General features: G+C 35.9%; 1 protein-coding gene across 4 annotated transcripts in view; it reads right to left on the bottom strand.

Moving 5' to 3' along the window:
* Positions 1-25,633, bottom strand: part of SNX16 (sorting nexin 16) — a 45,056-nt gene that overhangs the window by 13,455 nt on the left and 5,968 nt on the right. For all 4 annotated transcript variants that reach the window (XM_012474840.1, XM_012474837.1, XM_012474839.1 and 1 more), the window contains 3 exons: positions 15,612-15,698; positions 9,740-9,888; positions 1,118-1,187 (listed from right to left, as the gene is read on the bottom strand). In XM_012474840.1, the coding sequence (XP_012330263.1) occupies positions 1,118-1,187; positions 9,740-9,888; positions 15,612-15,698 (306 nt within the window). The remainder of the gene's footprint in view (positions 1-1,117; positions 1,188-9,739; positions 9,889-15,611; positions 15,699-25,633) is intronic.

Below are 25,633 nucleotides of genomic sequence, written 5' to 3' on the forward strand. Positions count from 1 at the left end.
ACAAAATGTGGTATATGCATACAATGAAAAACCATTCAGTAATGAAATAATTGTAGACAATAATTGTAGACGGAATACCCTCAAAAGCATATTAAGTGAAATAAATCAGGTGTAAAAGATTATAATACTGTATGTATTAGGCAGGCTGTATCTATAAAAGCTTATGTATATTGTTCACATGTAAACACACATTGTATGATTTTATTTATATGAAATATCCAGAAAGGGCAAATGCGTAGAGAATAAAAGCAGATCAGTGATTGCCTTGGGCTGGAAGTGCAGACTGACTGCAAAATGACTTATAAGGAATTCTTTGAAGTGATAAAAATATTCTAAAATTGGGTTACAGTAATGATGGTGGCACTGCTCTATAAATTGACTAAAAATTATCAAATTGTACATTTTCAGTGGAATAGCAAACAACAAATTGGTGAATATTATGGATGGAAATTTTACTCCAATAAATCTGTTTTAAAAAGTCTATGGCATTCAATCTAATACAAAGAACTGTCTCAGCTTGAATGAAAAATATTACAAACCTACCAATTAAATGTTTCATTTAAGGATCATTAAACATTTGGGGAAAAAACTTGCATAAAATCCTAGCTAATCTACTATTACCAAATCTGTTTTGTGAATCTAGGCTATTGCCTCAAGAAATAGGATGCTTTAACACGTCAATTAATGTAATTTGAGAAGCATCAGGCACCAGCTAAACTGATAACAAGACAATCACTCCTACCCTTGAAGTTTTAAATTTGATTTTAGCTCTATGTTCCTTATTTTGACACTCAAATGGAAGAAAACTCAGTATACACATAGTATTATTAAATATAAAAATGTCCCCAAATCATTTTTTTGAAAGTAAAAATAAATAATGTAGGATTTAATTTTAGAGCTTTATTGACTATATATGAATTTTTACTTTTTCACTGAACTAAGTCCATGTATTTCAATGAAAGAAACCTTTGACTCAAACATTAAAAGCTTTCTGTGCAAACTACCATAGCCTGAAATTATAATATTTTGCTATTTGCTATTCCATTCAAGAAACAATGTAGTTATTGTACCGTATTATTTGTTCCTCTTTTCATGTGCTATATAATACAGCACTTACCCTGCTTTCTTCTAGGCTATCAAATGGACCCGGTGGATCATCCAAACAAAGAAATTCTCTCACTGCAAGGCTTTTCAAAGGAAAAAAAAATTATCTGAAGTACAAATAAGTTTGTAAAAGATAGCAAAAAGCAAAAGTTACTTTGAAGCTATACAGTGTTTTAAGCAAGCTGGTTATGTGTTTTCATACAACTAAATATAAATATAAAACTACAGAAGATGCAAAGATTTTAAGGTGTTTTCTAAGATCTTAGAACATAAAGATCACAAATGTATTGTTACATACAAACTATAGGACATAAAACATACTTCAAAATAATGGTTCAAGAGACCAACACAGTGAATAGCCTCTTTATGATTTTCAAAGAAATATTAGTCTGAACTAGTCTGTCATTATCCTTTTAAAAATAAATGCAATTTCTAATTTATACCTCACTTGTTTTTGTTTCAGTAGATGCTTCTGAAGTGACTGAAAAGCATGTACTCTCAAACAAGCTAGACTGACCTTGCAATCATATTATATTAATTTACTTATTTTCCCCAGATAGTTTAAGAGAAAAAATTCTAACCATCGTATCTCTAAATGATTACAAATTTTAAAATAATAATGAATATGATATTGTTATGCTTATACTTTGCTATTATTAGAGAAATAGGTTAAAGGGCTACGTAACCAAACTTCTTTGTAATAAAAATGCCTCCCTGCCTTTCTAAAAAGCAATTTTGAACTGAGAGACAACTCTATGTACACATCAAAACATAAATGTGCATACTTAAATTTATATTTGATTTGCAAAATAAAAATGTTAAAAATTTCCTTTTACAAAGGATTTCTTTTCTTTTTTCTTTTCTTTTCTTTTTTTTTTTTTAGACAGAGTCTTGCCCTGATGCCCAGGCTGAAGTCTGGAGTGCAGTGTCATGATATTGGCTCACTTCAACCTCTGCCTCCCGAGTTCAAGTGATTCTCCTGCCTCAGCCTCCTGAGCAGCTGGGATTATAGGCGTGAGCCACCTCGTCTGGCTGGGATTTCTTGATATACTACAAAAAGGGGATGTCAACTTATGCTGAAAAGGGAATGGGGCTTTTGGGTTCAGATTAGGCCAGACAGGTTGATGATATCAGAAGGTGTCCATGAAGAGATAAATGGAATTTTACATATCCTATTATATTTAATATGCTCACATATCCTATTGTATTTAATTTTCACAACAATCATGTAAGATTAGGATAAGTATTGGATCTCCATTTCACAAACAATACTGAACTTCAGAGATGTGAAATCACTTGCCCAATGTCAGAAAATGCAGGTGGTAAGCTGTACCTTCAATCTGTTTCCTGAATGTGAATATGTGCCCTTTTCTACGTTTAAATTCTTTGTCTTATGTTTTGGTTCATTTGGATTCTCCTTGCTGGACACTTTCTCTCTGAACACTTTGGATTTATCTGTATCCCTCTCTAGTCGTGGCCTCTAGTAGAACACTGTGCAGCACTGCAGTTGGTCTGATAACACAGAGTAGAACAAGGTCTTCTGATTTAGAAAGTATACTTCTATTCACCTACTATTACATACAAATGACTCCTAGGAAATCAATTCATCTGAGATTGAGAGGTCAAGTTTGTATGAAACCCTGAGAAAATAGCATTTAAGACTGAAAGCAAACTGCTAAGAAACATAAGGAAGGGTTCTATATAATACTTCTGATATACAATCTAAGACATTATTTTCTTACAGTTTTATATCCAAATTTCCTCATACTTTAATGCCATTTTTATGTTTACAAATTAATTATTGGACTGTTGCTGCTAGGAAAGAAAAAGTGAGTAAAGGAGTACACATATATGCCTTTTTATATCTTTGATTTACAGTAGATATTTAGCCAAGATCAACAGTGAATGTTGACAGTGTATCCAGCTGGAGGAATCTTTTTTTGGAGTGATTATTCTGTTACATTCACCTTCCCTAAAAATCTTTATGATCTATGGCTCACTAGAGTTCTACTGAAATGAAATCCAATGGATTCTCTTAAGTTTTTTTTCCATATAATTCCAAGTTTATACTCTGGGCCTTACTTTCTTTAATCTGTAGCAGAATAAAATTTGAAACTGGCTTTACAATTTTAATTTACATAATACATTTTCAGTGGCTCATTACATTTCCTCTGCTTCAACAAGATTCAGGTGGTAAAGAAAACAGTCAATAACCTCAAACTCTATTTCTAGCTAAGGAGAGGACACATAAGAATCTCTGGAAGATGGTAGTATTTGAGAAAACAATTCCTTTCTTCTTAGAAATTCGGAAACATTTTTCCCCCTAGGAAAGGAAACCCTCACCTTTGCTTGAGAATCACTGACTACATAATTTTATTTAGATACAATGAATACTTATTTTTATTTTTATTTTTTTTTGAGACGGAGTTTCGCTCTTGTTACCGAGGCTGGAGTGCAGTGGCGAGATCTCGGCTCACCGCAACCTCCGCCTCCTGGGTTCAGGCAATTCTCCTGCCTCAGCCTCCTGAGTAGCTGGGATTACAGGCATGCGCCACCATGCCCAGCTAATTTTTTTGTATTTTTAGTAGAGACGGGGTTTCACCATGTTGACCAGGATGGTCTCGATCTCTTGACCTCGTGATCCACCCGCCTCGGCCTCCCAAAGTGCTGGGATTACAGGCGTGAGCCACTGCGCCTGGCCACAGTGAATACTTATTGATCGTCTATGTGTGCCATTATTCCTTTTATATTCTGGAATACATTTTTACTGTGTTTGGGAAAACTATTTTAAAATTGGGATCAGGTGTTAACTTAAATTGCCTAAATGTAGATATGAAAATCACCAGTGGTATCTCTCAGCATTGTTTTAATTATCAGAGCAAATATGTACTACAAATTCAACTCTTTCTTGATTCTCTTGAAAAAGTTTTTTTAAAAAAAGTTTTACTGTATTTTCAAACTGTGCTCTTAATAACAAAATATTTAACTTGATTGCAAATTTTATAACTATCTGCAATTTAATTTCTACCAAACTAACATTTTATAGCAAAAACTATCTAACCAACCTTAGCAATGTGTTGATTTTCATGAGTTAGCATTATATGAACTACTGCATACATAACTGAATTCTTCTTTCATTTTATATAAATACTAAGATTAACTTTTCTGAATATCTTAAATTTTTTTTTTATTATAAAAAATAAAAAGAGACATTAATGACTGAATTTCCTGTGAAAAGACAGTTCAGGTTGCAAAGGTATAAAACAGTTATCTTTAAGAATTCTTGTCCTAAGTAGAGAATTATTAAATTTTACATATAAAACAGTTACCTATAAGAATTCTTGTTCCAGTTAGAGAATTATTGAATTTTTATAACTAGAAGAGACCTAAGTTGTTATCTAATCAAACGTAAACCATTTAATAATTCCCTCTTTGATACCACTGATAATTGTCTACTCTCTTCAAATAGTTAAGATAAAGAGAAATCTACTTTTTCAAAAGAACATTTTTATATCAGACAGCTTGAAATGACAGGTAACTTTAAAATCTGAGCTGATAGCAGTGCTTTCCTCTAACTTCTTGCTGTTATTTCTATTTTATGTGTTAGCCTTGCTATTCAAAATGAGGTTATTAGACCAGCCAGTATCAGCATCACCTAGATACCTGTTAGAAATGCAAAAATCTTCAACTCATACTTGCTGAATCAGGGTCAGCATTAACAAATCCCAGGTAATTCACAGGCACACTACAGTTGGAGAAGCACTACTCTTAAATATATGTGATCCATCCTTCCTCCCAAAAACAATCTTTCAAATACGTAAAGATGGCTATCATATCTCCCGAGTAGTTTTTAAAGGATAAATATGCTCATTTCTTTCAATTGTTCTGTCATATTCATGTTTGGATGCTATTTTCTTTTCTTTAAAATCATGAACTGCTATTAATCCAGATCCAACTTGAACTTTTTAAAAAAAATATGTATAATTAAAAATACTGAATTTTGGTACTGAAGCCCTTACAGATAAATGATGATGTGAATAAAAATATATAACTTTAACTTTTGAATTTTGAAAAATTAAGAAGGAAAAAAATTGGCAAATAAGATATATGTGAAGTACTTCTGAAAACAGAGAATAGTAAAATATTTGCTGTGCTAATTAATGATGTAATAATTTAAAAGTAGTTCAAGATAGTGTAAAACAAATAGCTGTATTTTAACTAAGATTGTACAATACAAGGCTGTATTCACTTTGATAAACTGACTTGTGTGGTACAAGACCTCTACCTTCTTGCTTCTGCATTTTGATTACAATATTTCCTATCATTTCCAAAGTTCTTGTTCATCTTTCTTTGCTGGTACAATTATCACTAATTCTTTAAATTGCTGTTCAACTATCACCCTCTGTGAAACTTTTTCTAATTTTCCTTGTCAAAAGTTCTCTCTTTTCCTCCTTTAAAAGAGATCTAATTCTCTATCCATTATGATTTTTGGGGGCATGTCTTCTTTCTATTCAGTTTTTTTTTTAATAGGATGAGTATCTAACTCATTTTTATATAGTCAAAATATCTTTTATGTAGCAAGCTCTAAATAAATATTTATTGAACAGATAAAACTCTAAGAAATCTGTTTATCATGTAAATATTAATGTTTGCATCTGAATCCTTTGAATTTTCTAAATAAATCTGAAAACAATATTCTATTCTCTTAAAATATTCAAATCAATAGTCCTTAATAGCCGTTCACTTCGTATTTTCTTCCATTTCTGCTTTAAGAGTTGGAGAGTATGTAACACTAAGAGCTGCCCATTGTGTAATGGCAATTGCTTAGACATCAGGAAGTTAAGAAATAACTGTGTTGTAAGGTGCTAAGGATATAAAAATAAAAGTGAAATAACAATTAATAAACAACTAATACTAATGTATAAACAATATCAAATAATTATTTGGCCAGCTAAAGTTAGTAAGTTTTTTCTATGTTGCCATTCCAACTGTACCAGAATGCTAACAGGCAACCCAACTGGTAATGTACTTTATGTAGTGATTCTTACATGCAGTTTTATGTTTTCATAAAGAAGTGTTGAGAGTGTGTCATTTTTTCTTTTCTCCTGTAGGAGGGATTTCCCCCTTTCCTTCCCCCACCTCCTTACTTTAGCAACTAAGATCTATTATCAGTACTTTAAAAATAGAGGATTCATTTATAGAAGACATTTGATTTTAACTGAAAAATGAGAGAATCTGTTTTCACCCTTTTCCTACATTGTTGGATACAGTCAAGCTTTTGTCTCATGTCTTATGCTCCGCCTGCCATTTCAATTTAGATTGCAGAGATAATTAAAATCTTGGCTATACAGTACAACAGTAATACTGATGGCAGCATCACTGTAATAATATAGTCTGTGACACACTGAGAATTAGGTATGTATTTTATAGAAGGAACAGTACTGAGGGATGAGAAGATAAAATCTCAAAAAAGTGTAGAAAAGTATTATGCTGTTTTTTAATGGATAAACCATCAATTCATAAATATTTGGCAACCTCAGACTTTCTATATACCTTCTAATCATTTGTTTCTGGCTCATATCCATCTTCCTACCCATAATCTTAAGCATTCCAGACTCTCAAAATCCCACTCCCAGTATTGCTTGATCACTGCAAACAGCACTGGTCTTCCCTCTTCTTTGAGTTCTTCTTACTTTCATAAACCATATCATACCAAGCAGCAATTCATAAATGTCATTATTTTGTTCAAACAGGAGCCTAATTTCTCTAAATGAATTTTAAAACTAATAAGTATACCGTCTCTTTTATACCCTTTGTTACAGGGCAAATGCGTAAGATTTGCCCTGATTTGCCCTGAGTGAATAACCCTTCCTCCTCTTCCCCAACACATGTCTCAAACAATATGTTATTAAGAAATCTCTTACATTGTGATAGTGGGTACCAAGGCACAAGTACCCTGTTTTTAATTGAATTGAAGTTATCTTCCTACATTTCCTAAATGTCTGATGATATCATATGACAAAAGCAGGTAGGCAAACAAATACATACTAGAGTCTTTCATGCAAGATTTCTTAGAAGCTTTAATCCTCTAGGGATATCAAATGAAACCTTTCCCCAGCTTATTGGGCCAAGAAACCTTTCTTTCCCTTAAACGCCTATTTATGAATTGAGCAAGACCATTACCACTGTTCTGAGCTATGTAGCTTTAGAAATGACAGGATCTCAAATGGCTCTAGTAATGTCTACTTTAGCAACTAAGATCTATTATCAGTACTTTAAAAATAGAGGATTCATTTACAGAATACATTTGATTTTGATTCACCACAATATTTTAAATACAGAGACATAAAGGTCTACTGAATAAGGGACAAGAGAAAAGGGGAAAGGATATGTCAACTTCTTGATGGTAGTAAAAGTCATCTTTTATGGTATGCTATCAAACATATTTTCTTCCAAGGCTTTCTCTATAATTTTGGTGTTTACTGGTTTTTATTCCTGCTTTGTGTGTCTGAATTAACACTAATCTTTTCTCTATTTTGACATGTAAAATATATATACACAGAAAAGTGGGGAGCACTAATGTTCTCACCACCTAGACTACATAATCGCTAACTCTGTCACAATGGCTTCAATTTTTTTTTTCTAATACACAATACATCAGCAGATATCAACAGTTCTGTCATTCATTCAAGAAGTACTTATTGAGAACCAACTATGTTAGCACTGTGCTAAACATTAGAGACTGGATGGTGAATAAAATAAAACAGCCACATGACCTGTTATAATTCTTACAATCTGGTGAGAGAAAGACAAATAGTGACAGAAATAATTACAAACTGAAGTGCTATGAAAGTGAAGTACCAACTAGCCTTTCTCAACTGGGATTCCAAGAGAGAACTGAACCCTACTGATAATGATTTAAGTAATTATTGTCTCAATTCTATTGAGACTGGCACATAGCTAGCATCATCTTAGGACATAGGAAATAAATTAATTCATTACCCACAATGGATGTCTTAAAGCATCAGAACCAGTTGAGAAGGGAATGGTACAGACTCTATGAGAAATAACTGACCTAGTGTTTGGTGGTGGTGAAGGGTCTGTTAGGAGGCCAGTTACCTAAGGAAGTGAAATGTGTGTTGAAAACTGAAGGATGGGTAAGGTAAGGTCAGAGCTGGGTGGAGTAGTAGTGTGAAAGGTTGCCTTTTCAGGAAATAGCATATTTGAAGGCTCTAAGAAACAAGAAGCAAGCTGATTTTGGAGAATTAAAAGACCACTATGGCAAATGTACAGAGAATCAGAGGTGGGTAGGAATAACAAAACCCAAGGTTGGAAAGAAGGCAGGTAGGCAGGGACCAGAAAGAATACTTTAAATCAAACTGCATCACAAAGATCACTGTAGCTTTACTGGGGTATAGAAATAAGAGTGGAGGAGGAAGACCAGTGGGAAAGCATCTACAGTAATTAAGGTGAGAGACACCTGCTTGGACTAGGGTAGTGATGGCAGGGATGGAGAAAGTAGACAGATATGAGTGGTGCTTGCAAGGGAAATATTAAGGGGAGTGAGGGATCTGTTAAAGATGACTTACAGGTTCTGGGTAGATGATGCTGCTGAAAACTGGGGAAAAAAGTCTGCAGACTAAACTTTCAAATGTGTTTTAGGTTTGAGGCAATTTTGAGATATCTGAAGGAGATGTCGAGAAGGCAACTGCATATATCAATCTGGAGTAGAAAGAATGGGTTTGGCTTCTAGTTCCTTCATTAAGAGAGGGAGGAAGGGCAGGGATCTTGAGAAGCCATCAGGCTTACATGGCACACATTCAAAAGTAAGATGCACATATATAAATATATATATATATATCTCGCATGTGTGTTATGCAGGAAAAAACTTGATACATGCAAAGGCTGAGAAAAAGGGGTAGAAAAAGTTAGATAGGATGGTTTTCTTAATTTGTTTTCCATTCTCATGTGAAAAACTGCTCAAGACAGTTATGGGCCCAAGTTATCTATAAGCTATTGCTGCATCGTAAATGTGCTCTACCTTTTTTCAAAATAGTTTTAATTTATCTGAAATATAAGTTTCAAAATTAGATACTCAGTTGATATTAAACCACTAAGCAATTTTCTTGTAAATATATTCTGAAGCAAAAAACCCATATAGATCTGTTCTTTTCCATTTTAAATGCTTTTTGGTATTTTCGCTCTACCTTCTATATAAATTGACTCAACTTCATGATTTTAATATTTTTGCACTACTTTGGAGAAATATAAAGAATATTACCTTTACAATTACATAGCATCATATTAACCAAAATTTTACTAATCTATAAGTGGTTCTGTTTAAGTCACGGCTAAAATACAAAATGCTAAAAGTTTACCTTTGGGTGGTTTTAGTACATGGTACACTGGATTTTTCACTTTACTGACTTTTTGAAATAAGCTTTGATAAAAATGAAAAGCCAAATAAAGCCCTTATTGAAAGAAAGCATGAAAATCTCTTGTAGTACTTTATTAAAATAATTATACTCCTATCCTGCATTTTTATGCTTAAATAACTATGATCATAGATTTATTCTTTAATTTACGCCAGTTGTTGGAATGGTTTTATAATCTTTTATTTCAATTCGTTACATACCAGTTAGCAATGTCCTTGTGAGCTACTAAGTTTTGAAGAAAAGCTTGCAATCCTAATTGTCTATCTTCTAAAAAGTCAGCATTGTAATTATCTTTAAACCAGCGTTTTGGAGGAAGTGCTAGTCGAAAACCTGGAAACATCTCTTTTAACTGAAAAAGAAGAAAAGAGCAAATACAATGTTTAACTCAATCACTATCAGTTCTACAAAATCTATCCTGTTGACTATATGAAATTATTCATGAAATAAGTTTAAAATAAAAAAAATAATTAAATTCAGTTCAGCTCGTTATGCCTTGATTGTTTTAGTTCTTGTTTTCTACCAGTTGTGCATACAGAGGAGTTCCAGTCTTTCCAGATCCTTGCCAGAACTTGGCATTGTCTATCTTTTGAATGTTAACCTTTCTATTGAGGGTATAGAATCATTTCATTCTGGTTGTAATTTGCATTTCTTTGCTGACAAATGATGTTGAATATCTTCTCATATGCTTATTTGCATTTGCGTATCTTTTCCAGTGAATTATGTATTAAATTTTTTAGAACTGTCCCCTTTAAAAAATTAGGTTGCCTTTTTATTAAGTTATAAGAGTTCTTTATATGTTTCAGATACAAGTCCTTTGTCAGATATATGTATTACAAATATTTTCTCCCAACTGTGGACTGACTTTTTCAATTTAACAGTCTTAACGGAGCAGATTTTTAAAAATTTTAATGTTATTTAATTCATCAATTATTTATTTTATGGTTTATGGTTTTTTTTAAGATCATAAGAAATTTTTGCTTACTGAAAGACTGTAAAGATTTTCTTCCATGTTTCTTTCCTAAAAGTTTAGTTTTAACTTTTATGTTTTTGTTGTGACTCATTTTATACATTTGGCTTAAATTTTACTTTCTTAGGGAAGACTTTCCCAATCCTGTAAACCAGGTAGTTAAGTCTTCCTTTCTACATTCTGCTCAAGTTACCACAACTGTGTAACAAATTACCTGAAATCTCAGTGATATAAAATAAGCATTTATTAATATTAAGCTCACAAATTTTTTAGGTCAATAATTCATATGAAGTACAGTGAAGACAATATATCTCTGATATACAATGAATTTGGGCCTCAGCTGAAAGACTTGAAGGTTGCGTGTTGGAATTGTCTGAAGTTTACTTGCTTGCATGTATAGAGGATGATGCTGGCTGCTGGCTGAGAACTTTGCCAAGGCTGTCAGCCACAAACCTAACACTGGCCTCTCTGAGTGTCTTGGACTTTTCTTGCAGCATGGAGGCTGGCTTCAAAAGGGAGGATCCCAAGAAAGCAAGCCAGAATAAAACTGTGTACTTCTTGTAATCTAGGCTTGAAAGTCACACGGCATTATTTCCACTGACCTCTCTTGGGTTGAGCAGTCACAAGCCCATCCAGGTTCAAGGAAAGGGGAAATGGATTCCACCTCTTGATGGGCAGTGCCAAGATTCAGGAAGAACATATGGGACTGAAGATAGTGCCGTGGTCACTTTTAGAAAAGACAATCTGACACACACTGTCAAATTAGGAATTTATTTCTTTAATGACATCATTCACAATGTAAACAGCACATTTAATTTAGGCTTTCTTACTAGACCAGTGATTCTAAACTTTGGCTGCACATTAGAATCGCCCAAGGAGTTTTAAAAGATATTAATGATTGTTTTCTATCTGTGCTAGATTAGGATTTAATTTGTTGAAATGAGGCCTGGGCACTGTAATTTTAAAAAGCTTCGCAGAAGAATCCAAAGTGTAATTAAAATTGAGAACCATTTTACTACACTACAATTATTATGCCTTAGTCATAGCTGCATCTTTAAGGTCTAGCATAGTGCCTGTGACATAACAGGCAGTCAACAACATATATTCAATAAATGAATGAATGAAATGAATCCACGTACATTTGCATTTCTATATGTAAATATAAAATGAATATCACAACTACAAAGGAAAAATGCACTGGATAAAATGGTAGAAAAAATGTAAATTATAACTTTGTATATTTTTATAAACAAGTGAAGATAAAATAAATAAGGTAAAAACTAGAGAGTAACTTAGATAACTAAAAACCTAATTTGATTTCAAATGTAATTAGGTATTTATGACCTTGGAGCTTTGTTATTTAATGTATCTGGCAAGAAAATAAAATAACAAAAGTTATGAGAGAAATAAAAATAGTCTTTTTATTAATCTTAAGCTTTATAATTGAAATGTCATATTGTCCAAATACATGGTTAGATATTTTTCCCTTAAAAAATTATCCTCAGAAACGAAGGAGTTGTCCCACAATTGGATAATTCAAAAAAGAGGAAGATAAGGGATAGAGAAAATAATATCCAACAAAGGAGAGAAATGAAAACAACTTCCAGAAAGAAAGTGAAAGGTAATCTCAGGATGCCACTTATGAACCTCATAAGGAGGGGGCAGATCAGTTTAGAAGAGAGCAGTGTGACTCAAGAGATAGACATGTAGAATATCACTAAACTTCTTTTTAATGTGAGGACTGAATGCCTGGTTGAGTCTGCCGCAGGTTTTCATATGAACCTGGAATGTCTTGACAATGAATTGGTAAGGGTCCTGCTCTCTCCCTCCCTACACTCTGCTGCCTGGAAGCAACTGAGAACAATAATTTTACCTCACAGAAATGTTCAGCTTTGTACTACTGCTGTGACCTGCAAGTAGAAATATTGAGCTTAAATTTTAAGTAGAATTTAGAGAAAAACTCACTTCTCATGGCTATATTTCTATAATCAATGCATCTCCCAGCCCACCCTAAAACCCTGCTTGGTTGCCCCAACTCTGATAAGCTCTGTGCATTCCAAAACTTGCTCATGACTTTGTCCTCTGACTTCCTCAGCAGAGGCTCTTATAAGTTGCAGAGAAGGCGAAGTCAGACCATAACCCAGGAGATTAAAAAAAAAAAAGAAAATATTAATGTTCTATATTAATGTTCTCTTTATATAGTTATTTTAGCTATGTTCAATAACTTTGGTTAGCCAATTAGCTAGTTTTACTTCACAACTATATAACTGGGTAATGCAAATTCCTTAAAGTTAGAATCACATCTATATAGTTTCTACATAAGAGTAACTCCAAATTCCTAGCACAATGCTGAACTCAAACTACTCATTTCATAAATATTTCATGATTGATTTTATAAAATGAAAGATCCTAAGCTTTTATTTTTTACAGTTATATCAATAATGACTACAATTTAAACCATGTGCCTCTTGGTGTTTGATACACTTTTAAAACATATTGCCAGTGATGAGTCAAGCTTTTTCTGGTACCTAATAACACCAACATGAACATTTACTAATTTTAAATGCCCATCTTGGAGGATCAAGGAAATATTTACTAAATTTAAATTAAATGCCTATCATCTTTTTACAAAAAGGTTTATCTAAATCTCAGATTGCCTAAGGAAATATGTCAGCAATAAAAATGAAATCTAAAGCGATAATAGGAAGTAAACACTAAATAACAGTGGAGTCTGAAAAGAAAAATGGTATCATAAAGGATTAAATAGCTCTACAATGAAATGGTTTGAAATCAGTCTGTATGATCAAAATGTAACAATTTCATTAAAAGCTAAGTATTCTACTTAATTATCAGGTAACTTCATGAATTGCTTTTATCTTTGTTTAGTCATTTAAAAAAATCAATAGAAGTACAGAATTACAGATTTTAAATTCAGTATAATATATGAAGCTCAGGAACAGTAGATAAAATTCATAAATAATTGTAGGCATACATTAGAAATAACACTTTATTTTGGCATATTGCAAGAAAGCATCTTAACCAAATCTTAAAATGGATAAAATAATTTACCATTCTATATTTTACCTTTTCATTTAAACTGAGGTTTTTAAGAGCGGCAGAAAAAAATTTGGCAGGTAAATAACTACAAAGTTACATGGTTTCCCGTCACCAAACACTACAAAAATATATTAACTTTAAAGTTTCAAGGAGTCCAAAGAAGGAAGAAAGGAAAGGACCAGTAATGCTTCCTTATTAAACACCTGTCAAAATTGGAGAGTAATCTCTGCATGTTCTAAGATCATCTTAGTTGGCTTCTCAAAAGCATCATAAACTGCTTGATGCTTTTAGATAAATGATTTTTCTCTTGGCTTCCAAAATATCACACCCTCTGCCTCCTTCCCTATCTAAATGCCCTCTAGCTCTGGGGACAAGGCAGCTCTTCCTTTGCTATTATATTCTAATAACAATTTATTTAATTCTTCGGTTTTAGAAAATTTAGGTTGCTTCCAACTTTTAACTACTAAAAACCATCTGATTTTCCTCGAGCTCTGGGGACAGCTCAGCTCTTTGTGTTTTTGCTATTATATTATAATAATAATTTACTTAATTCTTCACTTTCAGAAATTTAAGTTGCTTCCAATTTTTAATTACTAAAAACAAAGTAAAACACAGATAAATAAAACAATATACAAAACACTGTGGTAAGTGTCCTTAAAGCTAAATCTTTCCCATGTTTATGATTACTTATATAGGATAAATCCTAGAAATGTGATTATTATATCAAACTACGCAAAACTTTTGGGTGTCCTGTAGGAAGATTCAATCTTCCAACACCAGATAACAGCATTTAAATATCTGTCAGCTTGACAGGTGAAAAACAGTGTCATTATTTTCTTTTCTTGGAGTATCTGTGATATTAAGTGTTTTCCAGGTATACTGGTCATTTATATTTCTTCTGTGAATTACCCTGCTCATACTGTTTGTTGCATTTTTTACTTGGGGTTCAATTTCCTAATTTAGTTTTAAGAGTTCTTAATATACGGAAGTTTATTATTCTGTTTTGTATGCACAGTAGACCGAATTCTAGATGGTCCACGACCTTTGCCTCTTGAGTTACTTCTGTGATTTTATTATGTTACATAGAAAAAGGGATTTTGCAGCTGTAATTAAGGTTACTAATCAATTGACCTTAAGATAGGAAGATTATCTGGGTGAGCCTTATCTTATGACTCCTGTAGACTGTTTTCTCTAGCTGGTGGCAGAAGAGAAAGTTAGAAAGCTTCAAAGCACAGGAAGAACTTGGCTCACTATTGCTGGCTTTGAAGGTGGAGGGGCTATGTATAAGGACTGGCAAACAGTCTCTATGAAGTATGAATGACTTCTGGCTGACAATCAGCCAGGAAACAGAAACTTTGGCCCTACAACTTCAAGAAACTAAATTCTGCCAACAACCTGAATAAGCTTGGAAGGTAATTCTTCCCCAGAGCCTCCAGATAAGTGCCCAACCCAGCTAACAGCGTGATGTTGACCTTGCCTGATGCTAAGCGACAAACCCAGCTGAACCCACCCAAACCACTAAATAATAAACAGGTTTAGCAACAAATTTGCAGTAAATTATTATGCAGTAATAGGAAATTAATACAGTATGTTAAACATGTTTTTACTCATTATCTTATAGACATATATAATTTTATAATAAGTCAAAAGAGAACTGGGCACAGTGGCTCATGCCTGTAATCCCAGCACTTTGGGAAGCTGAGGTGGGCGGATCACCTGAGGTCAGGAGTTCGAGACCAGCCTGACCAATATGGTGAAACCCTGTCTTTAAAAAAAAAAAGGTCAAAAGATCTTATTATATACATCTTTTTGAAACTCACTAGATAATTATTTATATTCCTTTTGGCAATTTTAAAGTTTCATATTTTTATACTAAAATTTTTTTATAAAAAATTTTATTTTTTAAATTTTCTATTAAAAATTTAATTTTTTATGAGCTAGAAAGGATTTGATTGACTCAATAAAGAAGAAAAAATATAACAGAAGTATAGGAAATTAAAAAATAATTCAAAACTGTAATGTTAGTTTGGATGTATTATAGTACTTACTTTGTCATTAAGCCTGGAGAAGTCAGTGTATCTTCTGAAAACTACCCAGCTTTCTTCTCGGGTTTTCTTTACTAGTATTTTATACACCTATGCACAGGAAAAAAAAGAGACAGAAATATAAAAGTAAAGATATTTAAAAATTCAAGCCAAATATTTTTAAAACTTTTACTTGATAACTCAGATTATAACAATTATTATGTAAAAAATATTAAAAATCATTTAAATCATCAAAAGTACAAATAATCAATGCAGGCACCAAAAGACAGATTTTTCCCTTAGGAAATATAACAGATTTGAGACAAATGTTTTTTCTGTGCACACTAACAATAAACTCATCAGCTTCCAAAACATGATTTATGTCAACATATTCTAAAATTGATAAAGGAATTATACTTGAAGAAGCTATGAAAAATAGCCACTTTTGTTCTATACAAGTTTTTTTTTTTTTTTATTTTATTTGGAGTTTGGATCTTGCTGCCCAGGCTGGAGTGCAATGGTGCGATCTCAGCTCACCGCAACCTCTGCCTCCCAGGTTCAAGCTATTCTCCTGCCTCAGCCTCCCAAGTGTCTGGGATTACAAGCATGCGCCACCACATCTGGCTAATTTTGTATTTTTAGTAGAGAAGGGGTTTCTTCATGTTTGTCAGACTGGTCTCAAATTCCCGACCTCAAATGATTCACCCACCTTGGCCTCCCAAAGTGCTGGGATTACAGGTGTGAGCCACTGCACCCTGCCTGTTCTACACAATTTTAAAACTTAGTAACTATCGAGCAAAGTTTTCAAATAAGTTCAATATTTTTATTGTCAAGAATAAAATATGGAAGTTCTAGCCAGAGCAATCATGCAAGAGATAAATAAAAGGCATCCAAATAGGAAAAGAAGTAAAACTATATGATTCCATGCCTAGAAAACTGACTCTGCCAAAAGGCTCCTGGAATTGATAAAAGACTTCAGTAAAGTTTTCGGATATAAAATCAATGTTTAAAAATCAATAGCATTTCCATACACCAATAACATTCAAGTGGAGAGCTGAATCAAGAATGCAATCCTATTTATAGTAGCCACACACACACACACACACACACAAATATCTAGGAATACCTCTAATTAAGGAGAGAAAGATCTCTACAAGGAGAACTACAAAACATTGCTGAAAGAAATCACAGACAACACAAAAAACCAGAAGAACATTCCATGCTCATGGATTGGAAGAATCAATATTGTTAAATGGCCGCATTGCCCAAAGCAGTCTACAGATTCAACAGTATTCCTATCAAACTACTAATATCATTCTCCACAGAATTAGAAAAAACTACTCCAAAATCCACATGGCACCAAAAAAAAAAAAAAAAAGAAGCCCAAATAGCCAAAGCAATCCTAAGTGAAAAGAACAAAGCTGGAGGCATCACACTACCTGACTTCAAACTATACTGTAAGGCTACAATAACCAAAACAGATGTACTGGTATAAACATATAAACCAATGGAAGAGAATAGAGAACCTAGAAATAAAACTGGATATCTACAGCCATCTGATCTCTGACAAAGTTGACAAAAATAAGCAATAGGTAAAGGATCCTCTGTTCAATAAATGGGGCTGGGATAACTGGCTCTCTATATGCAGAAAAATGAAACTGAAGCTCTCTTTTTCACTATATACAAAAATTAACTTAAGATGGACTAAAGATTTAAAGGTAAGGCCAGAAACCATAAGAATCCCAGAAGAAAACCTAGGAAACACAATTCTGGATACTGGCCTTGGGAAAGAATTTATGACTAAGTTCTCAAAAGCAATTGCAATAAAAACAAAAATTGGTAAGTGAGACCTAATTAAAATAGTTTCTGCACAGCAAAAGAAACTATCAATTGAGTAAAGAGTGAACCTACAGAATGGGAGAAAATATTTGCAAATTATGCATCTGGCAAAGGTCTAATATCCGGAATCCATAAGGAATGTAAACAATTCAAGGCTCAGCGCAGTGGCTCATGCCTGTAATCTCAGCTCTTTGGGAGGCCAAGGTGGGTGGATCACTTAAGGTCAGGGGTTCAAGACCAGCCTGGCCAAAAAAGTATGGTGAAACCTGCCTCTACTAAAAACAGAAAAATGAGACAAGTGTGGTGATGGATTCCTGTAATCCCAGCTAATTGGGAGGCTGAGATGGGAGAGTTGCTTGAACCTGGGAGGCAGAGGTTTCAGTGAGCCGAGATCATGCTACTGCACTCCAGCAGGGGACGGAGTGAGACTTCGTCTCAACAACAAAAAGGAACTTAAGCAAATCAACAAATAGCCCCATTAAAAGTAGGCAAGAGACATGGATGAACAGACACTTCTTAAAAGAAGACATACAAGCAGCCAAGAAACATAAAAAATGCTCAACAACACCATCCATCAGAAATATGTAAGTCAAAACCACAATAAGATACCATCTCACAGAAGTCAGAATGGCTATTGGTCATTATCACGACAGATGCTGGTGAGGGTATGAAGAAAAAAGAACACTTATACACTATTGATGGAATTGTAACTTAGTTCAGCCACTGTTGGAGATTTCTCAAATAACTTAAAACAGAACTCCCATTTGACACAGCAATCAAATTCCTGGGTATATATCCAAAAGAAAATAAATTGTTCTACCAAAAAGACACATGCACTTGCATGTTCAGTGCAGCAACTACTCACAATAGCAAAGACATGGAATCATCCTAGCTGTCCATCAAGGATGGATTTGTGTGGAATATTATGTGGCCATAAAAAGGAATGAAATCATGTTCTTTGCAGCAACATGTATGGAGCTATAGGCCATTGTCCTAAGCAAATTAATGCAGGGACAGAAAACCAAATACCTAATGTTCTCACTTATAAGTGGGTGGTAAACATTGGGTACTCATGGACATAAGGATAGCAACAATAGACACTGAGGACTCTTAGTGGGGGAGGCTGAGAAAGGGGAAGAGTTGAAAAACTGTTGGGTGCTATGCTCACTACTTGGGTGATGGGTTCATGAGTATCCCAAACCTCAGCATCATGCAATATACTGATGTAACAAACCTGCACATGTATCCCTTGAATCTAAAATTAAAGTTGAAATTATTTTTTTAAATGGCAAAATATAAGCTTGAAATACCAAAAAATCCCAATTGAATTAAAGCTTCCATTTTGTAATTATGTACAATTATGTAGGCCACTGAATAGAAAAACTTGGTTGAAGCAAGTCAATATTTTTTAAAAGCACATAAGAAAAAAGTGGATTCTATTTTTTCTAAGTATAATTTTAGAATGTATTATGAGAAAGTGTTATTTATGACAGAATTTCAGAGAAACATCTAGCAGTTTTTGACATAGTATTTTGCACTAAGCTAGATATAAGGCACAAATGAGATAATATCTGCTGCATAAGAAACTCTCTTTAAAAAGTAACTTCTTTTCTGGATGTTCGCTGTGCAATAATTTTCAACTGGAGCTCTAGGGCTGCACTTTTGGTCACATGTGGCAAATGAGCATTCAACGTGTGACTAGTCAAAACTGAGATATGCTGTGAGTGCAACATACACACTGAATTTCAAAGATTTAATGTGAAAAAAAGATGTAAATGGCTTTTATTAAAATAGTCTAATACTAACTACATGTTAAAATGATAATATTTTGGACATTTTAGGTTGAATAAGATATACTAATAAAACAATCTCACCTATTTTGTTTTTATTAATGTGGCTTCTAGGAAATTTAAAATTACAGATGTGATTCATAATTATGGCTCACATTATATTTCTATTGGACAGTGCTCCCCTAAAGACAACTCATTAGTTAGGGACTATAGATTATCCTTACCCTTGGACTTTTCTCCCATATAAACTTCTCTTTCAACTTTTAAGAGGGGAGAAAAAGGAGGAGTTAAGGATAAATCCTTTAGCTTTGAAGTAAAAAATAAGCAATTTATCTCTACAACATATAAAGGTGGGAAACAAGGTCAGCAGAAGGTCCTGAGCTAAGAAAGCTGAAATGGAGATACAAAAGAAATTCTTTTTAGGAGTCACTCACTAAAAGAAGAGATAAATCGACTTTAAAACTTGTGAGTATGAATGACTGATACAGGATAAAAATGCACTTCATATAATAATTAGGTTTATCTACAAATAATACATACTGAATTTATTTTCTTGTTTTAGAAAATGAACTCCCCCTTCTAACTAAGCTAATTTCCACTGTTGCCACTGAATACCTTTGTTTCTGTAGACAAGATAAAGTACAGACTTTTGTGTTTTATCTCTTCTAGAAAGTGCTCCTTCTACTTAAGTAGCGCTTTCAATGAAAACTTTATGAACAGTACTGATCATTCCCTTCTCTATGTTCCAACAACCATTGTTCTTTCTACTCTTTACTTGAAGCTTCATATGTATTTCTTTGTACTGTTTTTATTTTAATGTAATCTTTGTTTTTGAATTATAAAATATGTACAAAAAAGTAAGCAATTCATAAGTATACAACTTGACAAATTTTCACAAAATGAACACACCTCTGTAACTAGTACCATGAGTGTATTAGCCCATTTTCATATTGCTGATAAAGACATACCTGAGACTGAGCAATTTATAAACAAAGGGGTTTACTGGAATTACAGTTCCATGTGGCTGGGGAGGCCTCATAATCATGGTGGAAAGTGAAAGGCACATCTCACATGGCAGCAGAGGCAGCAGAAAAAAGAAGAGAGCTTGTGTAGGGAGACTCCCTTTTTAAAACCATCAGATCTCATGAGACTTATTCATTATCACAAGTACAGCACGGGAAAGAACTGCCCCCATTGTTCAATTACGTCCCACTGGTTCCCTCCCACAACACATGGGAATTCAAGATGAGGTTTGGGTGGGGACACAGCCAAAACACATCATTCCACCCTGGCCCCCCCCAAATCTCATGTCCTCAGATTTCAAAACCAATCATGCCTTCCCAATAGCCCCCCAAAGTCTTATTTCAGCATTAACTCAAAAGTCCACAGTCCAAAGTCTTATATAAGACAAGGAAAATCCCTTCTGCCTATGACCCTATAAAATCAAAAGCAAGCTAGTCAGTTCCTAGATACAATGAGAATACAAGCATTGGGTAAACACAGGCATTCCAAATGGCAGAAATTAGCCAAACAAAGGGGCTACAGGCCCAATGTAAATCTGAAATTCAGTGGGGCAGTCAAATCTTAAAGCTCCAAAATACTCCCATTTGACTCCATGTCTCGTGTCCAGGTCATGCTGATGCAAGAGATAGGCTCCTATGACCTTGGGCAGCTCCGCCCCTGTGGCTCTGCAGGGTATAGCCCTCCTCCTGGCTGCTTTTATGGGCTGTGGCTTTTCCAGGTGCACAGTGCAAGCTGTTGGTGGATCTGCCATTCTAGGATCTGTAGGACGATAGCCTTCTTCTCACAACTCCACTAAGCAGTGCCCCAGTAGGGACTCTGTGTCGGGGCTCTGATACCACACTTCCCTTCCACACAGCCCTAGCAGAGGTTCTCCATTAGGGCCTCACCCCCACAGCAAACATCTGCCTGGGCATCCAGGCATTTCCATACATCATCTGAAATCTAGGGGGAGGTTCCCAAACCTCTATTCTTGACTTCTGTGTACTTGCAGGCTCAACACTATGTGGTAACTGCCAAGGCTTGGGGATTGCATGCTTTGAAGCCACAGCCTGAGCTCTATGTTGGCCCCTTTCAGCCATGGTTAGAGCTGCTGGGACACAGGGCACCAAGTCTCTAGGCTAGACACAGCATAGGGACCCTGGGCCTGACCCACAAAACCACTTTTTTCCTCCTAAGGCTTTGGGCTTGTGAAGAGAGGGGCGGCCATGAAGACCTCTCAGATTCCCTGGAGATATTTTCCCCGTTGTCTTGGGGATTAACATTGGATCCTTATTATTCATGCCAATTTCTAAGGCTGGCTTGAATTTCTCCTCAGAAAATGGGATTTTATTTTCTATTGCACTGTTGGGCTGCAAATTTTCCAAACATTTATGCTCTGCTTTCCTTATAAAACTGAATGCCTTTAGCAGCACCCAAGTCATCTCTTGAATACTTTGCTGCTTAGGAATTTCTTCTACTAGATACTCTAAATCATCCCTCTCAAGTTCGAAGTTCCACAAATCTCTAGGGCAGGCAAAACGACTCCAGTCTCTTTGCTAAAATATAACAAGAGTTACCTTTGCTCCAGTTCCCAACAAGTTCCTCATCACCATCTGAGACTACCTCGGCCTGGACTTTAATGGATTGTTCATATCACTATCAGTATTTTGGGAAAAGCTATTTGACAAGTCTCTAGGAAGTTCCAAACTTTCCCACATTTTCTTGTCTTATTCTAAACCCTCCAAACTGTTCCAAGTTCCAAAGTTGCTTCCACATTTTTGGGTATCTTTTCAGCAGCACCCTATCTACTGGTACCAACTTATTGTATTAGTCCATTTTCACACTGCTGACAAAAGACTGGGTAATTTACAAAAGTAAGAGGTTTATTGGGCTTACAGTTCCACATGGCTGGGAGGCCTCATAATTATGGAGAGAGGTGAAAAGCAAGTCTTACATGGTGGCAGATAAGAGAAGACAGCTTGTGCAGGAAGACTCCTGTTTTTAAAACCATCAGATCAGGCCAGGCATGGTGGCTCATGCCTGAAATCCCAGCACTTTGGGAGGCCGTGACAGTGGATCACCTGAGGTCAGAAGTTTGAGACAAGCCTAGTCAACATGGCAAAACCCCGTCTCTACTAAAAATACAAAAATTAGATTGGAGAGATCCAAGATGGCCGGTTAGGAGGAGCTCAGGATCACAGGTCTGAGTGAAAGTGCAGAGGGTGAGTGGACACTGCATTTCCAGACGGATTTTTACTGCCCACGGACCAGGAGATACCCAGGCGGAGGAGCCCCATGGGTTGCCAGCGTGGCTGTTTTGTCCGGTGCGGCTGTTTTGCCTGCGCCCAGGTGCAGCGGTTCCCAGTGCAGAGTAAACGAGACTGTGTCCCCTCTTAGCCAGCAAGGGGAGCTGAAACAGGGAGCCAGGCCAGGAGAATCCCAGGCAAAAAAGCGCCGCGAATCTCAGAGCCGCGGTTTCAGCCGGCGCAGTGGGTCGCCGCATGGGAAATCACACAGATCCCGGAGCCTATTCAACAGGCAACCAGGTCACCTGGTAGAGAGCCGACCGTTCAACTAAAAAATAAAAGGCTCTGAGGCAGGGAGCCAGGTGATCAGGCCCGGCAGGTCCCACCCAAACAAAAACAAAAACAAAAACAAAATAACAGCAATTGGAAATGCTCTGGGTTGGGACTTTCATAGCAAGCACAACTGAACCCGGGACGGTCCAGCTCTGTGGGAGAGGGGCGTCCGCCATTACGGAGGCAGCCTGCAGCAGCCGAGGCAACCTGCCGTTGCCAAGGCAACCTGCCATTACAGAGAGAGTCGTCACTACAGAGGCAGGCCACCGTTCCTGAGGCAGTTCTAACTACACCCATATAAACAGGACAGCAGGGAAGTTCACATGGCAGCTCAGCAAGGCCTCTGCAGGCTGAGAGTGATTAGGCTGCCTCCTTGTGGGCAGGGCAGCCCTGAAGAAGGAGAAGGAAAAAAAAAAACAACCAAAAAAATCGGCAGCAGCACAGCGGAAACTCATAAAGCCCTAACACCCTGAGACAGAAAACCTGGGGACAAAAAAAGGGGTTTATGAGTTCTGCTGCTACAGACTTAAACTCACCAAAATCAGAAAGTGAACAACTACAAAGTCGACAGGTGGATAAATCCACAAAGATGCGAAGAAACCAGTGCAAAAAGGATGAAAACACCCGAAACCAGAACACCTCTCCTCCTACAAGGGATCACAACCCCTCACCAGCAAGGGAACAAGACTGGATGGAGAATGAGTATGATGAAATGACAGAATCAGCCTTCAGAAAGTGGATAATAAGAAACTTCCGTGAGCTAAAAGAACATGTTCTAACCCAATGCAAAGAAACTAAGAATCTTGAAAAAAGATTTGATGAAATGCTAACGAGAATGGACAACTTAGAGAGGAATATGAGTGAATTGATGGAGCTGAAAAACACAACACGAGAACGTCGTGAAGCATCCACAAGTTTCAACAGCTGAATTGACCAAGCAGAAGAAAGGATAACAGAGGTCGAAGATCAACTCAATGAAATAAAATGAGAAGGCAAGATTAGAGAAAACAGGGTAAAAAGGAATGAACAAAGTCAACAAGAAATATGGGACTATGTGAAAAGACCTAATCTATGTCTGATAGGTGTACTTCAATGTGACGAAGAGACTGAATCCAAGCTGGAAAATACTCTTCAGGGTATTACCCAGGAAAACTTCCCCAACCTACCAAGGCAGGCCAATATTCAATATCCAGAATTTACAACGAACTAAAACAGATTTACAAGAAAAAAACAAACAAGTCCATTCAAAAATGGGCGAAGGATATGAACAGATACTTTACAAAATAAGACATACGTGAGGCCAACAAACACATGAAAAAATGCTCATCATCACTGGTCATTAGAGAAATGCAAATCAAAACTACATTGAGATACCATCTCACCCCAGTTAGAATGGCGATCATTAAAAAATCTGGAGACAACAGATGCTGGAGAGGATGTGGAGAAATAGGAACACTTTTACACTGTTGGTGGGAGTGTAAATTAGTTCAACCATTGTGGAAGACAGTGTGGTGATTCCTCAAGGATCTAGAAATAGAAATTCCATTTGACCCAGCAATCCCATTGCTGGGTATATATCCAAAGGAGTATAAATCGCCCTAGTATAAGGACACATGCACACGAATGTTCATTGCAGCACAGTTTATAGTAGCAAAGACCTGGAACCAACCCAAATGCCTATTGATGATAGACTGGACAGGGAAAATGTGGCACATATACACCATGGAGTATTATGCAGCCATCAAAAACGATAAGTTCGCGTCCTTTGTAGAAACATGGATGAACCTGGAAACCATCATTCTCAGCAAACTGACATAGGAACACAAAATCAAACACCGCATGTTCTCACTCATAGATGGGTGTTCAACAATGAGAACACATGGACACAGGGAGGGGAGCACTATACACTGGGGCCTGTTGGGGGGAAATAGGGGAGGGACTGCGGGGGGTGGGGAGTCGGGGAGGGATGGCATGGGGAGAAATGGCACATAAGGTTGAAGGGGAGGAAGGCAGCAAATCACACTGCCACATATGCACCTATGCAACAATCTTGCATGTTCTCCAAAACCTAAAATGCAATAAAAAAAATACAAAAATTAGCTGGGCATGGTGGCACATGCCTGTAATCCCAGCTACTAGGGTGGCTGAGGCAGGAGGGTCGCTTGAACCTGGGAGATGGAGGTTGCAGTGATCTGAGACCGTGTCACTGCACTCCAACCTGGGCAACAGAACGAGACTCCATCTAAATAAATAAAATCATCAGATCTTGTGAGACTTATTCACTAACACAAGAACAGATGGGAAAGATCTGCCCCCATGATTGCCCCTTGACCCTCATCCGAGACAAGGCAAGTCCCTTCTGCCTATAAGCCTGTAAAAATCAAAAGCAAGTTAGCTACTTCCTAATTACCTCCCACTGGGTGCCTCCCACAACACGTGTGAATTAAAGATGAGATCTGGGTGGGGACACAGCCAAACCATATCAATGAACAAGAAACAAAACACTATCAATCAGAGGTCCATGGCATGATTCCTTCCCAATCCTACTCAACACCCATCCCAGTCAATTTTTAAACATCCTTTTTAAAGACTAGACACTTTATATATTATCAGATCAACAGTGAGTCTTAATACTTTTTTCAGTTATGAGATCAATTCAAAAAAATATATCCAGAAAAAATTATTTTACAAACCTAAGATTCTCAAGCTTGTATCTCCAGCTCATACTTCTCCCTTAAACTCAGCTTATATGTATACACACGCAATACATACATATGTGTACACATTCACACGTGTAACATCTCCATTTTAATGTCAAAATTAAACAGACATCTCA

The sequence above is a fragment of the Aotus nancymaae genome, unplaced genomic scaffold, assembly GCF_030222135.1.
Source record: "Aotus nancymaae isolate 86718 unplaced genomic scaffold, 86718_ANA_hifiasm-v0.15.2.pri h1tg000036l, whole genome shotgun sequence".
NCBI lineage: Eukaryota > Metazoa > Chordata > Mammalia > Primates > Aotidae > Aotus > Aotus nancymaae.